This window comes from Prionailurus viverrinus, chromosome A1, assembly GCF_022837055.1.
Source record: "Prionailurus viverrinus isolate Anna chromosome A1, UM_Priviv_1.0, whole genome shotgun sequence".
Taxonomy (NCBI): domain Eukaryota; kingdom Metazoa; phylum Chordata; class Mammalia; order Carnivora; family Felidae; genus Prionailurus; species Prionailurus viverrinus.
The window spans coordinates 171,736,811-171,751,410 of record NC_062561.1 but is presented as its reverse complement, the minus strand read 5'-3'; the positions used below and the strand labels follow the sequence as shown (position 1 = coordinate 171,751,410).

General features: G+C 33.7%; 1 protein-coding gene across 4 annotated transcripts in view; it reads right to left on the bottom strand.

Moving 5' to 3' along the window:
* Nucleotides 1–431: 431 nt before the first annotated feature.
* WDR36 (WD repeat domain 36) overlaps nucleotides 432–14,600 on the bottom strand; it is a 43,705-nt gene continuing 29,536 nt past the window's right edge. For all 4 annotated transcript variants that reach the window (XM_047851878.1, XM_047851903.1, XM_047851894.1 and 1 more), the window contains 7 exons: nucleotides 12,307–12,414; nucleotides 10,147–10,244; nucleotides 9,604–9,749; nucleotides 7,185–7,304; nucleotides 6,927–7,008; nucleotides 4,847–5,034; nucleotides 432–3,701 (listed from right to left, as the gene is read on the bottom strand). In XM_047851878.1, the coding sequence (XP_047707834.1) occupies nucleotides 3,552–3,701; nucleotides 4,847–5,034; nucleotides 6,927–7,008; nucleotides 7,185–7,304; nucleotides 9,604–9,749; nucleotides 10,147–10,244; nucleotides 12,307–12,414 (892 nt within the window). In that variant the 3' untranslated portion in view covers nucleotides 432–3,551. The remainder of the gene's footprint in view (nucleotides 3,702–4,846; nucleotides 5,035–6,926; nucleotides 7,009–7,184; nucleotides 7,305–9,603; nucleotides 9,750–10,146; nucleotides 10,245–12,306; nucleotides 12,415–14,600) is intronic.

The following is a 14,600-nucleotide window of genomic DNA, read 5'->3' as shown; positions in this document are numbered from 1 at the left end:
GTATAGGAAATCTCATCAATTGGAAAAGATGGGATTCTTGTGGATTTTTTAAGAATGTTGACAAACTTTTAAAGGAGTTCTGCAGCATCATAATAAATTAGTATATAAAAACAAAATTGCTTTTGCCATCAATGAGCAATTATAAAATATATTAGAAAAAAGGTCTATTTCACTATAGCAACAAAAATTAAACACCCAGAAATAAATCTGTCAAAAATGCATGTAAAGAAGTCTTATTAAACCAAGTCCACAAAAGATCTAGTTTAATGAATTCATACTGTTCTTGAAGAGAAATACTATTGTAAATCTCTCCAAATCCTATTAATTTAGCACAAAAACATAACTTCAAGATATGCTCACAAACAGTCAAGACATTTTTGGGAAAAACATTACGAAGATGTTAACCCCAACAAAACTGAAACTACATCAGCAAACTAGAAACAATTTATTATTTATTGTTACTAGAAGCAATTTATTATTTATTTGGGATATCAAATATCTCAAAGAATTTAGCACATAATAAAACAGCATTTCCAATCAGTGAGAAAAGAGTGGAATTCATTAATGGTTTTTGAATTTTTGAATAAAAGTAGCTCTATATCTTACTCTTCCAAAAATCAAGTCTCAATGAAGAACTGATGGGATGCACACATGATAAATGTCTTAGAATAAAGAATATGTTTTATATTTTGAAATAAGTAATAAAAATTATCAACTTGTATATATAAATATAAAACATCTATTAAGAAAGACACCATAAGTAAACTTAAATACAAGTGATCAATGAGTAAACATTGGTAACAGACATAAAAGACTAATATCTACACCATATGAAAAACAACAAAAAAAAAACCATGAGATAAAGACAAATCATTCAACAAAAAAATGAGCCATGTTGCCAAAAGGCAAGTCACATAAGATATAAAAATGGTCTAAAATAAACATGAAAAGATGCCCATCCTTACTACTGTCAGAGTTTTGAATTAAAACAATAAAAAAAAACAAGTTTTTACTCATTAAATAAAAAATTAAAAAATCTAATATCAAGTGTCCTAGGAAATGGATACTCCTCCATTGCTGCGAAGAAACTGCAAATTGATAACAGCCATTTTGGAAGCCAACTGAAGTTATCTCTTGAAATATCCCTTTAAAACTGCCTGACTTGGGTCCAACAATTCAAAGCCTAAGCATATACTACAGAGAAATCCTTTTATGCACAGTGTAATACAGGATGATGTTCCTTTAGCATTGTTTTGTAATCAGGAAAAAACAAAACAAAACTCCCTTAAGTGTCCATTTTAGACTAAATAATTGTGGAACAATCTTTCTTTTTTTTTAAACAAAAGTAAAGAAATTAGGTGTGATTATACTGAAATAAGCCAAGTAGAAAAGTTGTAGAATGATATGCATATATTTAGGTAAAAATTGAAACTATACACTTCATTTCCTGTGCTTATATATAGCATGTATATACATTCATGGAAAAAGGTCTAGGTAGAAAGTTAACAATTGGTGCTTAACAGGGAGGGTATTGGGATTGAAGGTGATTGTCAAAAATGGACTTTTCTCTGATGTATTTTACAAGTAAAATGCAGTCATATGCCACATTTGTAATATGAAATGTAAAGAAAAGCAGTATGCACAAACCAATACATTTTAAGAAAAAATATACACTCAAAATTATTCTCTGTATTTCTTTCTCCCTTCCTACTTGATGTGAACATACAGGAAAGATTCTGGAAGATTACCTGCCAAAATGATGTTAATACTATCTAAAGATACCTCTGATAGAAATGATACACTCAACTCCTATATTCTCATTTGAAAGAGAGAAAAAAGTTCAGTTCAAGATTTATAAAAGCAATACAGTATCAACTTAAGCTATTATTTTGTTTTTTAGTTACTTATAAAATTCACATGGTACATGGTTATATATTGACAATTTGCCATATCTTTAGAATATAGTATTTGGGGCAGAGGGAAATAGTTTTTAGACTTAAGTCATTATTAACATTTCAGTCACTAGTTTTATTAAGCTTATAAACAAAAATGCTTTGATATTTAAAGTTATCACTGATAATCTTGTGAGGACTATTCTTTCAAGAGATTATTCTGTAAAACCTTTTCTAATGAGAATATTGGTATTCAAATACAACCAGCTGCATTTTATGAATACTACTACTTTTGAATGTATAGACTAAAAATTGTTTTCAGAGAACTGTCCTTTTAGGAATTGCTTTATCTTTTTTAAGTAGATTAAACTTTACAAATATTACATTATCAATATGGCTTCCAATTCTTAAACAAATTGCCTGTAGTAATATAGTTTTTCACACCTCTACAAGGACAAAAAGAACACCAAAGCAGTCACATCACATTGTATCTCGAAGATCTACCATGTAAGTGGCAACTCTCCTCTGCTTTTTTCTGCTATTTGGGAAAGTATTTGCATTTGTGATAGCATAATCCCACTATTAAGTCCTCTATCAACTTCTCATACTGATGGAGCTTCAGTTAACGGATACGAAGACTGAAAAGTTCATTCACTCATTTGTGACCTTAGGTCCATCCTAAAAGACTTTTTTTGGTAGTAGGGAAAGCAGACACAAATAGGAGGCAAAGCAGCTTTCATGATGACCTCCAGCACTTTTCAAGGAGGAGGAACTGCTTCTTGTTAATTCACGTTTCGCTCAAGTCTTAAATCATTAAAAGAAAACAATGATGAGAGAAACTTCCAGAGCTATCTGGTTTTGAAATGGTTAGGAGAGAAAAGTACATAGTCAGTAGTTTCTTCCCAAATAAAAGGGTCATCTTTAAGGAAAAAACATTTTTGAAGGATATCTTCAATGGAGCCCAGAATTTCCCTCCCCTATCTTAGGTATCTAATTCAACTGTCTCCTATAGCAATTTGCCTTGTGAAAGTACCTCTCACCTTACTTATAAAAGAACAAGTTCCTTTAGGAAGGCTCTAACGGAGAGGGCACTGGGCAGTGTTAGAAAATCTGGATCTGTCACTGAGATCCCAAGATGACCTTAGCAGCTTCTTTTTCTGCATTACAGGTGGGCTGCACTCATGTCTGAGTCAATGATCTAACTAAGCTCTAAGAGTCAATGATCCATGTTTTCATCAAAGGCCACCAAGGAAGGAAACATGCTTTTTTCCTTCAAATCATAAAGGCACTTTTATACTATATTATATATCAGTTTATTTTCAATTCAGCACTTTTTTACATAAAATACCTAGCATCTCTTACATTATAGGTATTTAAAAAATAGGAGCTGATGATGACAATTCAAAAAAGTCATATACAAGGTAACTGATGTGAAGAGACTTGGAAAATAAGTCATTGAGTAGATTCTATAAGTCTTTAAAACAAATGACAGGTAAAATTTTATTTCAAGATAATATTTAGCATTTAAAGTGAAGAATGACTGACTAGTTAGTAGCACTGGCATTTCTTTTCATATGAAACTTGGAAAATAAGGTATGACTTAAACGGAACCCATTTAATACAAAAGTCTTTGATTTATTTGGTAATTTAAATTTGTTTTTATAACAAAGCACTTTTTATATAATTTAAAATACACATGCTTTGATTGAAGAGTGACTGTAAATGGATCCAGTTTTCTTCCACTTGTGATGACAACTTTGTCAATTCTTCTAGAAGTACTGGTTCTGAAGGAAGCAATTTAAGATGTAACTGAAAGAAAAATATTGTAACATTTAAGAAAATTAAAATTTTGTTTATTCTAGATTTAACCTTCTTACCAAGGAACAGCAGAAGATACTATTCTATTTTTTCCTTAGATGCTGGTTTATTACCAATTTCCATTTCCCTCTCTTCTATCGAACTTTTATTATGAGTTCCTTTATGGTATTGTCTCTCCCTTAGTAGAACTGAAGCTGTCATCACTCTCCTCTACCTAAGGAAAGTCCTAATATGGATGCAGAAACAAGATCCTAGTTCTAACACTAACTGTACTTCTGTGCTTCTTTAAGGTTTCTCTTTTCATTGGAACCTACTGGTAATGAATGATTGAGGGCCCTTTGCTTTATCTTCTAAAGATTTATGTACATTTATATTCAGAAACTATACTTGATAATTTTGGAAAAAGATAGAGAAAAAATTTGTAGCATTCTATTTTTTTCATCCTATTTTCTACCATCTAAATGTATACTTTAAGTTGCACATAATTAGATCAAGTGTAAACTCATTTTAGATACAAATAGGAAAGATGAAGTATCATTATCTGTTAACACAAGTCAGCATCATCTACTTCCTTCAATACAAACATGCTACTGCAATAAACAGGAATTTTCCATTATGTTAGTCATAAAAACAACTGTTCTTGCCAAATTACTTGAAACTCCTTCAACCAGGATAGAAGTATTTTGATTTCAGCAGCAGAAAAAACAAAAGCAAACAAACAAAAAATCAACACAAAACCTAACGTTCTCTTTATGATCATAGAAAAACTGCCAAAATGTGATGACTTGAAAAAGTTAACATTTCAATATACTGAATCAAATGGAGGACACAGAAAAGTTAGGTGGATGAATCAAAATTGTGCTAAGTAAAAGAAAAGACTACAAAGTTGTGCTGTCCAGCTGTCCAATAGTACACACAGCTATTTAAATTTAAATTAATTAAATCTCTATAAAATAAGAAATCTGGCATCTCAGTTTCATTAGCCACATTTCAAGTGCTCAATAGCCAAAAGCTCCAAGTGGCTGCCATGCTGGACAATGCAGAATAAAACACTGTCATCCTTGCAGAAAATTCTATCAGACAGTACTACCCTGGAGGAAGGCAAGCTGAGAAGTACTGTCTTACATCAGACTTACCTTTAGAAACAATGCAAGATATGCCTGGGCTAACTCAAAATCACGCTTCCTGTCCAACATCATCCCGATCATTTTTAAGAAGCTCTGCATCACTTCTATAGACCCACCGCAGTCAGGAGACAAGCTGCGCAGCTCTGTTTCAATTCCTGATGGGCCTAATTCTTTCAGAAGGTTAAGAGCAGCTTCATCTGCATTAAGTTTTAAAAAGAATCTCATTACTACTTACAATCACTTCACTTAGGAAACTATAGCTTCATTTCATACCCAAGCTACATATATTTAAATTGCACAGGAAATTCTTCCTGTGGCTTTATTTTTTCCTGTTAAATCACAGAATGAACCCCAAATTAAGTAATAATTAGTATAAATGATGAGAGCAATCACTTTAGTACAATAAAAATACTAAAAACACTAAACTTTTTATATCTTATTAAGTTTGTTTTTCCCTGCTGTTTAAGAAAATCTAATCAATACCTAGCAACAGACACTTCAAGATGGTCTTACAACAATCAGATGGTCACATATCAATCAAGACAAATCCAAATTATTATTTTTTTTTTAATTTTTTTTTTCAACGTTTATTTATTTTTGGGACAGAGAGAGACAGAGCATGAACGGGGGAGGGGCAGAGAGAGAGGGAGACACAGAATCGGAAACAGGCTCCAGGCTCTGAGCCATCAGCCCAGAGCCCGACGCGGGGCTCGAACTCACGGACCGCGAGATCATGACCTGGCTGAAGTCGGACGCTCAACCGACTGCGCCACCCAGGCGCCCCAAGACAAATCCAAATTATTAACAGTAGTTGCACTGAGAACAGGATGAGGTGGGGGAATTTATTTTTCTTTCCTTTTATTGTTACAAAAAACTTTAAAGTACCATATGATCATTATGAAACACTAACAATACAGAAATATATAAAAGGGGAAAGACTCTACACCTCATTCTTACCCATCCCAAATTGATACCTTTTCTCTAGATTTAAGGATTCTTGTTTCTTGTTGCTGTTTTCTTAAATGTTTATTTATTTATTTTGATATATAGAGAGAACACGGGCAGGGGAGGGGCAGAGAAAGAGAGAATCTCAAGCAAGCTCTGCGCTGTCAGTGCAGAGCCAGGAATGGGGTTTGAACTCACATACCGTGAGATCACAACCTGAGCCGAAATCAAGAATTACATGCTTAACTGACTGAGCCCACCCAGGTGCCCAGCACTGATTTTTATATGCATCCTATGAATATATATTCTATATACTTACAACTATTTTTACAACAAGCATTTGATATTACAATGGCAATGATTATGCTTTTAGCTTTTAGAAAGGGAATGACGCCAATGACAAAAGTCTAATAAATTTTATTTTCTGTCTTCCAGTAGATACTAAATGATAGTATCTTCTTCCTTGTGCACCCCCATATAACAAGTTACTCCTTTTTTGATTCTGCTATTCTTTAGTCATCTGCAATGGCCCATCAGTAGCATTATTTGACTTTTCACCAATGTGGATTCAAACGATACTGGTATAAAAACAAAGCATTTGGATCCAAAAAACAAGAGGATAAATCAAACAGGAGAGTGACTGTTTATCGCTTATAGATCTTTTTTAAAATTATAGTTCTTACTGTTTATCACTATTAGCTACAAACTGTATCTTTCAAAATTTAAATCTAGTAGTACAATAAATAAATTTTAAAATTACTTTTTAATGGGAAAATTTAGGAAGATCTAAAAATCAAAGGAGACAAAAGTCTCTGCCATATTACAAACTGTATTTGTAAATAAAAACAAAAGCAAGAGACGGGGGTGGGGAGCGGGGAGCCCACTAATTTCCATACAGAAAGTACGAGAGGTTCTTAAAATATTATAATATTGACATTCATCTGAGTTCAGTGTCACTTGTTAAAAATATAACGATACAAAAGCTAACATTATTTCATAAGGAAATCAAAATTTTGATCTTTTTTAAGATTTTACTATGTTCTTTCAGCTACTGAAAAATATGCTAATATTTCATTCAATTTCTCTTCACACAAAGTGTAATACGTTGATGACACTTGGTAAAAGATTTCACAATTTAACTTACATTTATTATTTACCAGTCCTTCTTCAAGTTTCAAGCAGAAATCTGATTTTTGAGCCAAAATTCCAAGATTCACCACTTTAGACTTAAAGAAAAACAAATGCACATTATTTCAAGAATGCAAATGAAACAAAAAAAATTATACCTTATAATTAAAAGCTATCATTAATGTACTTTGTAAAATAGGTCTTGACAGAGAACTACAAATGCACAACACACAACACACCCCATATACTTAGAATGTTCCAATTTGGTTTTTACCTGATGGGGATCATTATTTTGTTCAGGTGCAGCATATCTGGGTACAAGGCCAGGAATTGTTGGAATAAAAAATGGTGCTGATTTGGGTACTTTGGGTGGTTCCTTTGGTTTATTCTTTTTCTGATTAAAAGAAAATCAGAAAGGGGAAAAGACTATGAAGTAATTATTGTGACAAAAGTTTCTAATGTTTAATTCCAAACAATTTTAAAACAAAGTGCAAAAAGTAAAATAAAAGAACAAAACATTTTCAAATTTGAATACCAAAATAAAATCCCAACCAACCAATATTACAGATATCTTTACACTGGGTGTTTCAAGGCAGGCCTCCAGTACCTTTGCTGGTAAGGCAGAAGAAAAATGACACGGTTCATGAGAAGCTCTATGAACTCTCTTTTTCCTCCAACATGATTTATATGAATATTTAGGTGAAGAAATAACAATCAAATAATTCTGAACTTCTAAAACCTTTTTCACAAAATGGGCTAGAAAGCAAAACTTACATAAATGCTCAACAGTTTCTCAAGTTTTTTTTTTTTTTCTCCAGAAGAAATATGGAGCCAAAGGTAGACTTTGCCATTAGAAATAATTTGATAAAATTTTCTTGTGAAGAATATAGCCTGATTCTTCTAGTTTGTTAAAATTTCTACTGATTTTCCCTTACTTTGAGTCTTTAAGAAGCAAGAGAACAATAGTGCTCATTTACAAAATATTACAAGTGTTAGTAAAATTCTATCAGGAAAACCTCCATTGGAATTCCCACTGACAGAACTTAGTTTTGGTGACCACAGGCTACACATCACTACCTCAGGAGCATCTGATGAAAGGGCCTTTCTGTGGTAAACTGCCCAATAAAAGTCTCACAATTTTACCTTACATCATTCCTCCATTCTCTAGGAGCTCTGTGACCCTAGAGAGATTCATTTTTTGAAAGAAAACCAAGGATACTTGTGGCCTTGTGGAGGCACAGCAAAAAAGAAAGTTACTACATGAAAACAGGACAAGGGAATGCCAACTGTAGCATACGCACAGCCCTTCTTGGGGATGGTGGAGACTCTAGTAAGAGTCACAGTTACCCTTGTAACTTGCTGTTCTTGAGTTGGAAGGGAGAGAGTCACTGAGCTGTAAATAAGAACAAAAATCCTTTTGCAAGTGCTCCACAGGGAGCACTAGAAATAGTCTCATAAGGAAAACCAAAAGGAGAAAAGTTACCAATAAGACAAAATTCTAATTTCTTTCATTCAGTAAAAAAATAAAAATATTGGAGATGTTAGCATATTTCTACCATAAAGATTATTCACTTGGTTTCTAAAACAAAACTGTATCTAAGCAAGCAACAGAGTAGTCCAAAACCTTAGTTCAATTAATTGGGCATTATTCTGACTGCACCCTTCACACTAACCTACTTGTCCTTTTTAATGCATTGCTTTTAAAGCTATTCCATAAAGTTCTGCCTTTATAGCTGACACACTGGATAACATCATAGAGATTTTTCACAACTATGTTCCTACATAACATACCTTCTGTGAGGAAAACTAACACATGAAAGCTCTTTTCTTACCCAAGATACACATGTCTTTTCTGGTGCTAAGTAATCAGTTACAAAAATACTTACCATACCTTGTCATAGTTATCTATGTAAGTGTTCTTACACTTTCTAATGCTCATAAGACATGTAAGACGTTCATAAACACTTACCCTTATTATCAGATGATAACCTTTGAAGTTTTCTACTCTAGTCTATTCCTTTAAATTATTTTTGCTACTCACAAATGGGGGCCAGAAAATATGCTTTGAAAAACACTAATTTATGCCATAATCATTCATTTTTCAGATAAAATTATAAATTTCTCAAGGACAAAGGAGCTAGGTTTGTTGGGTTTTTTTTCACTGCTGTTGTCCTTGGGATATTATTCAGTACTTAGTTCATATTAATTTATGTGCCTGTACTTAACACAGCAAACTGTGAAGGTCTTCTTGGAGTTGACAGAGTAAGGTATAGAATGGCAAAGGGAGGCTGAAGCTTAATTAAAAGACCAGAGAAAGTCTTCTAGTACTCAAATGCCTAGCAACAGAAATATCACACATCATGATAGCAATTTTTTTTCTCATTTTAGAAGTTAAAAAAAGTATATTATTAGGTTAGATTTAAAACATCCAACTTCTAATGGCTCTGTAGTTGCAGGCTGTACTTCTGCTATATCAAAAGGTCTGCTCAGTGCTCTGAAAGTCAATTTCAATAGAGAAAGAATCTTGTGATAATCACTGGATCCAACAGCATTCAACTAAATGGTATGCTCTACTACCTTAGGCATTAACTGCTCCTCCTGAAACCCTCCAAGTAGAAGAAGCTATCTCTACTAAAGAAAATCATTCTGGAATGTGTCTTTAGGAACCAGTATTAAGTGTACTACAGCATTACCTTAATAACATCAAGATTAAGAAGGTTTTTCCACCGTGATTCAGGGAGGAGTGACAGAGTCACCAACTGCTCATTCAACTGTTCTGGGGAATCATACTCTATCATTTCATCACTTGGTTCTATGTTTTCTTCTGATAATTCCACATCTTAAAACAAAAAAATTTCAGGTGAAACATATTAATGCAGAATAAGATTTTTATCATATAAAAGCAACTTAATTTATTCCAAATCCATTTGTATTTCATAACATGCTTACTCAATATAGCCTTAAAAACTCTATTTACTTTTACTTCCTCATCTTGTCATATTATCTACAATTCCCATCACCAGAAACAAAACATTTCTCCACTGGTATACTATTAATATCTTATCAATACCACAAATTATATTTTTGCATTAATTCATGACATCTTTAAAAAATATTTCCTATCAGTTGGAAAATACTTTGATTCAATGCATTAAACTTTGCCTTCAGTAGTAATATCCCCCATGTTAGGTTTATGAGATTACATTTCAAAAATTATTTTACTATGTTGTGATTACCTTGGGTTTGACAAGTACCAGGAAGCATCACTACTGAAGGAACATAATCTGTGGGAAGTGGGCGTAGTGAAACAACTGAATACAGTGAAACATTGGACCTGAGAAATAAAAATATAAACAATATTTTAAGACTTTTAAGTTTTTCCAGAAAAACTTCAATTACTGGTCATTAATAATCTCTGCAATCTTGAATTCAGCTTGGTTCCAATCACTTATAAGTAGAAAAAAAAATCTCAGATAGTATTAATTTGAAAATGCCTTGATTCAGGTCATAAATGTCATCGCTAGAGAGTTGTGCATAAACTTTATTTATTAATGGAATCTTTATTTTTTTACAGTTTTTATTTATTTGAGAGAGAGACAGAGAGAGAGCGAGAGAGAGAGCGAATGTGGGGATGGGGTGGAGAGAGAGGGAGAGAAAGAGAATCCCAAACAGGCTCTGTGCTGATAGCACAGAGTGGTGCAGGGCTTGATCCCATAAACCATGAGATCACGATCTGAAATGAAATCAAGAGTCAGACACTCAACTGACTGAGCCACCCCATGGAGTCTTTATTTTAATATAGTACGAAAAGTATTTGAGAGATCAGTAATGAATACTTGCATAAGATAACATAACCTCCAAACATTTAAATTGTTTTGACAAATGGCAACCTTCATTTAGGGAAATCATTTTTTTTTTTTTAAGAAAGTCTTTTTTTTTTTTTAATTTGTTAACATTTATTTCTTTTGAGAGACAGAGCATGAGTGGGAGAGGGGCAGAGAGAGAGAAAGGGAGACACAGAATCCAAAGCAGGCTCCAGGCTCCTAGCTGTCCACACAGAGCCCAACATAGGGCTTGAACTCACGGACCGTGAGATCACGACCTGAGCCGAAGCCGGACACTCAACCAATTGAGCCACCCAGGCACCTCCGTTTTGGGAAATCATAACTAAAGGAAAGATGGACTCAGTTAAGTCAGACAGCATATATGCTGTAACAGTCATGGTCTTTACCTTCTGTAGAACGGTCCTCTAAAGTGATCATGGTTCTGCTACTTGACCCTGCACCATAGCCTTGGATAACTAATCCAAGATACCTCCCCCAAAGGGCTAATCAGATTCTCTTCCCCATACATTATAAATCTGGAATGTCATATAATAATTGGGACTATCAGGGGCACCTGGGTAGCTCAGTTGGTTAAGTGTCTGACTTCAGCTCACAGTCCATGGGTTCAGGCCTCGCATAGGGCTCTGTGCTGACAGCTTGGACCCTGAAGCCTGCTTTGGATTCTGTGTCTCCTTCTCTCTCTGCCCCTCTGTCTCTCTCTCAAAAATAAATAATAAAAAATAATAATAATAATTGAGAGTATCAGGTTCTGAGTTATATTAAGCGTGACACTATATATTCCTGCTGAGGTCCAATAGGTATTCTACTATTTTCTTGTCTTGATTATTCAAGCTTCTTAGATTCCAGGAGATATTCCAATTTGCATGTTAAGGTGGCCAGAGTCTATTTCTATTATATATTGAATTTATTTTCATATCCTAAAAATCCAGTTATAAAATTTTATAATTAGAAAAGGGATCAATTTTTTTCTCTTCCTTAATAGTAAGAGTTAAAGGAATTATACAACTAAATTCAGGAAGCAGATAAAACTTTTCTAGACTCAGATGATGGACCTTTATTTTGAACTCTTACATGTTCATCATAATGGAGTTGGAAGATCATCATAAATACCATTTCATGGTTATAAAGAGTTATGTAACTAGAATGAATCTTAGAAAGCATTTTGCCCATACTTATGCCTTATTTTGCAGATAAAGTACGCTGAGTTGAGAAGTTGGCTAAAGTCATAAAGTGGTAATAGGGCTGTGGCAGGAAGGCCAGACCAGGCCTTTTAAATTTTAAAATTCACTTATCCTTTCTGCAAATAAAAACCAAATATAACTAAAAATCAGTCCTGTGGTTTAGAATACACACTGAAGCAAAGCTATCTAAATTATCAAGTAGATGTTAAATATACTCATGGTGAATTAACTGTTTATGTGAAATTTCCATTTTATAAATTAAAACAAAAACAAAAACAAAAACCTAAATGGCAATGTTAGCAACTATGATTTTCTGACAGTATCATCATCCTCTTCCCTACCCAGAACAGAAATGTATATAAGAACTTACCAAAGATAAATTCCAAGGTGGTCTACGTGGGAAGTAGCCAGAAAGTCTCCAGTAGGGGACATAGTAACATTGAGAGGAGCAGAGTCCAACAAAAAGCTGTCTATAAGGCTATAAAATGAATTAGAATGTTAAAGTATTTTAACAAATACCAAAAAAGGACATAACTCGCAAAATATATTTTTGCTAAAAGAACAAGGTATGAAAGATGAAGAAAATATTCATGTTTTATTTCACAAATCAACACAAGAAAGCCATCACTAACAAAGAGCTTTGTCAAATACGTTAATATGTGAAAATAATCTCTCTTAATGAGAAAGACCTAGAACCCTAAATAGACCAATTAACTAGAGAAAAAGTTTCAACAACAGGGAAAATACTAGAGGAAATGCTCTCTTTTTCTGGAAAGCCACTTTGGTAGACTGACTTGGGGACAAATTCTGAAGACGTAACACATTTAAAATAAGTCTTATTACCAGTACTCTCCTGTATTTTTGTTATTTCAGTGAAATTTTAAAAAGGCTTAAGCAACAAAAGAAAATAATGAAATGGCTGTGAATAAGATTAAGAAATAGTAACGGAATAACTTTTGTGCAAGTCTACCTATTTTTCTAATAGGTAACTATGCTATATGTGAAACATGAAAATTCAGTCTACAGAGCATAACCACAAAGCCTTATAGAGCTTATGGAACCCAGTCTCACAACTTTAAAATGCTGGAGGAGTTGAAAAGTTGGGGAGGGAGAGGAAGCAATTACACACAGGTAGGAGACACAGAACAGGATCCTCAGAGAACAAAGTGACAGAGATGAGCCTTACAAATGAACAGGATTTCAATGGATGCTGTTGATAAAGTATTTCCTGGCTGAGAGAAATGGGGAGGTCAAAGTGAGGTCAAAATACAATTGGGTGTAAGTGAGAAGTGGTTTGATAAATTAGCAAGTGCATAAGCATAAGGCTGCGTACAGCACCTTGAATACCATACATCTGAGTTTGCTTTTTATCTTTTAATCAAAGGAAAAATCACTAAAGGCTTTTGAGCAGATATTGGTGTAATCTTCACTTTCATAACAAAATGTGCCATCAGAATGTAGAAGATATGTGAACAGGAAATATATAGTGAGATTATGGTAGCAGTCATCTAACCAAGCAATAAAGAGCTGAATTAGAATGGTGGTGGCAGGAAGTGACACAAGGGGATCTAAGGAGCAGAAAGGTCTAACCCATTGGCATCTTGCAGTGGAGGCTTCTTACACTGGCTGAGTGTGAACACTTTGTATACTTTAAGAGAAGCATACTGGTTTTAATCATGGCTGTTTTAAATACTACTTTATTCACTAAAGCCAATACATTATCCACGAGAAGGCACAGCAAAATAACTGAAGTTTCAAATCCACATTAAATAAAACAAATTAAAAAATAACAGCAATTAACACTTTTTTAGCACTCCATGTTAGAAAGTACTCTGAGCACTTAAGTCTACTCAATTTAATCCTCACAACCCTCTAAGGCAGATCTGTCCTTACTATACAGATCAGAAAAATGAAGCCCAGTAAGATTTAAAAATGTGCTCAAGATAGAAAGCAACTGAGCCAAAGATTGTCACCCAAGAAGTCTGAACACTTAATCACTATCAACTGAGTAAAACCACTACTGAATCTAAAGATACAATAAACAGCTAGATAGCAATATAGAGACCCAGAGGATGCCTACACTGGTGATGCATGGAACATACTCTAAGCAGCTCAAATATAAATGAAGACTCTCCAGTGGCGACATTGAGTGACTTTTTCATGATAAAATCTTTCTTAATTTGCTCAGAGTGCTTGAAAATATAAAGTTTAAATAATGAATGCAAGATAGGAAAACAAAACTAAAATTAGGAGCAATGAAGACAAACACACAACAAAGTGTGCTCAGGACAATGACTGCTGTTTAATTCTTAGTTACGGGGGACAAGGATGAGTAATAACCTGTCTGATTTCTGTTTAAACCTACTTTGGAAGCTTACAAAAATGGCTGCTCTTCGATCAAGGGGACCTGGGAGAAAGGAAACGTTTGCTAAACACTTATTATATACCAGAGACAAATTATTTATGGTAATTCACTTAATGCCAACAACCCAGACGGAAACATTATCTCAGCACATACAGATGAAGATTAAACCTAAACACAACAATTTCAGATCTTACTATTTCTTCTTTCTTGATCAACACTTGCTCTTTAAAAGTTATACGAGGAGTGAAACTTCCTAACACATTTAGAATCGGTTAAAAAGAGAATCTAATGCTTGAGCA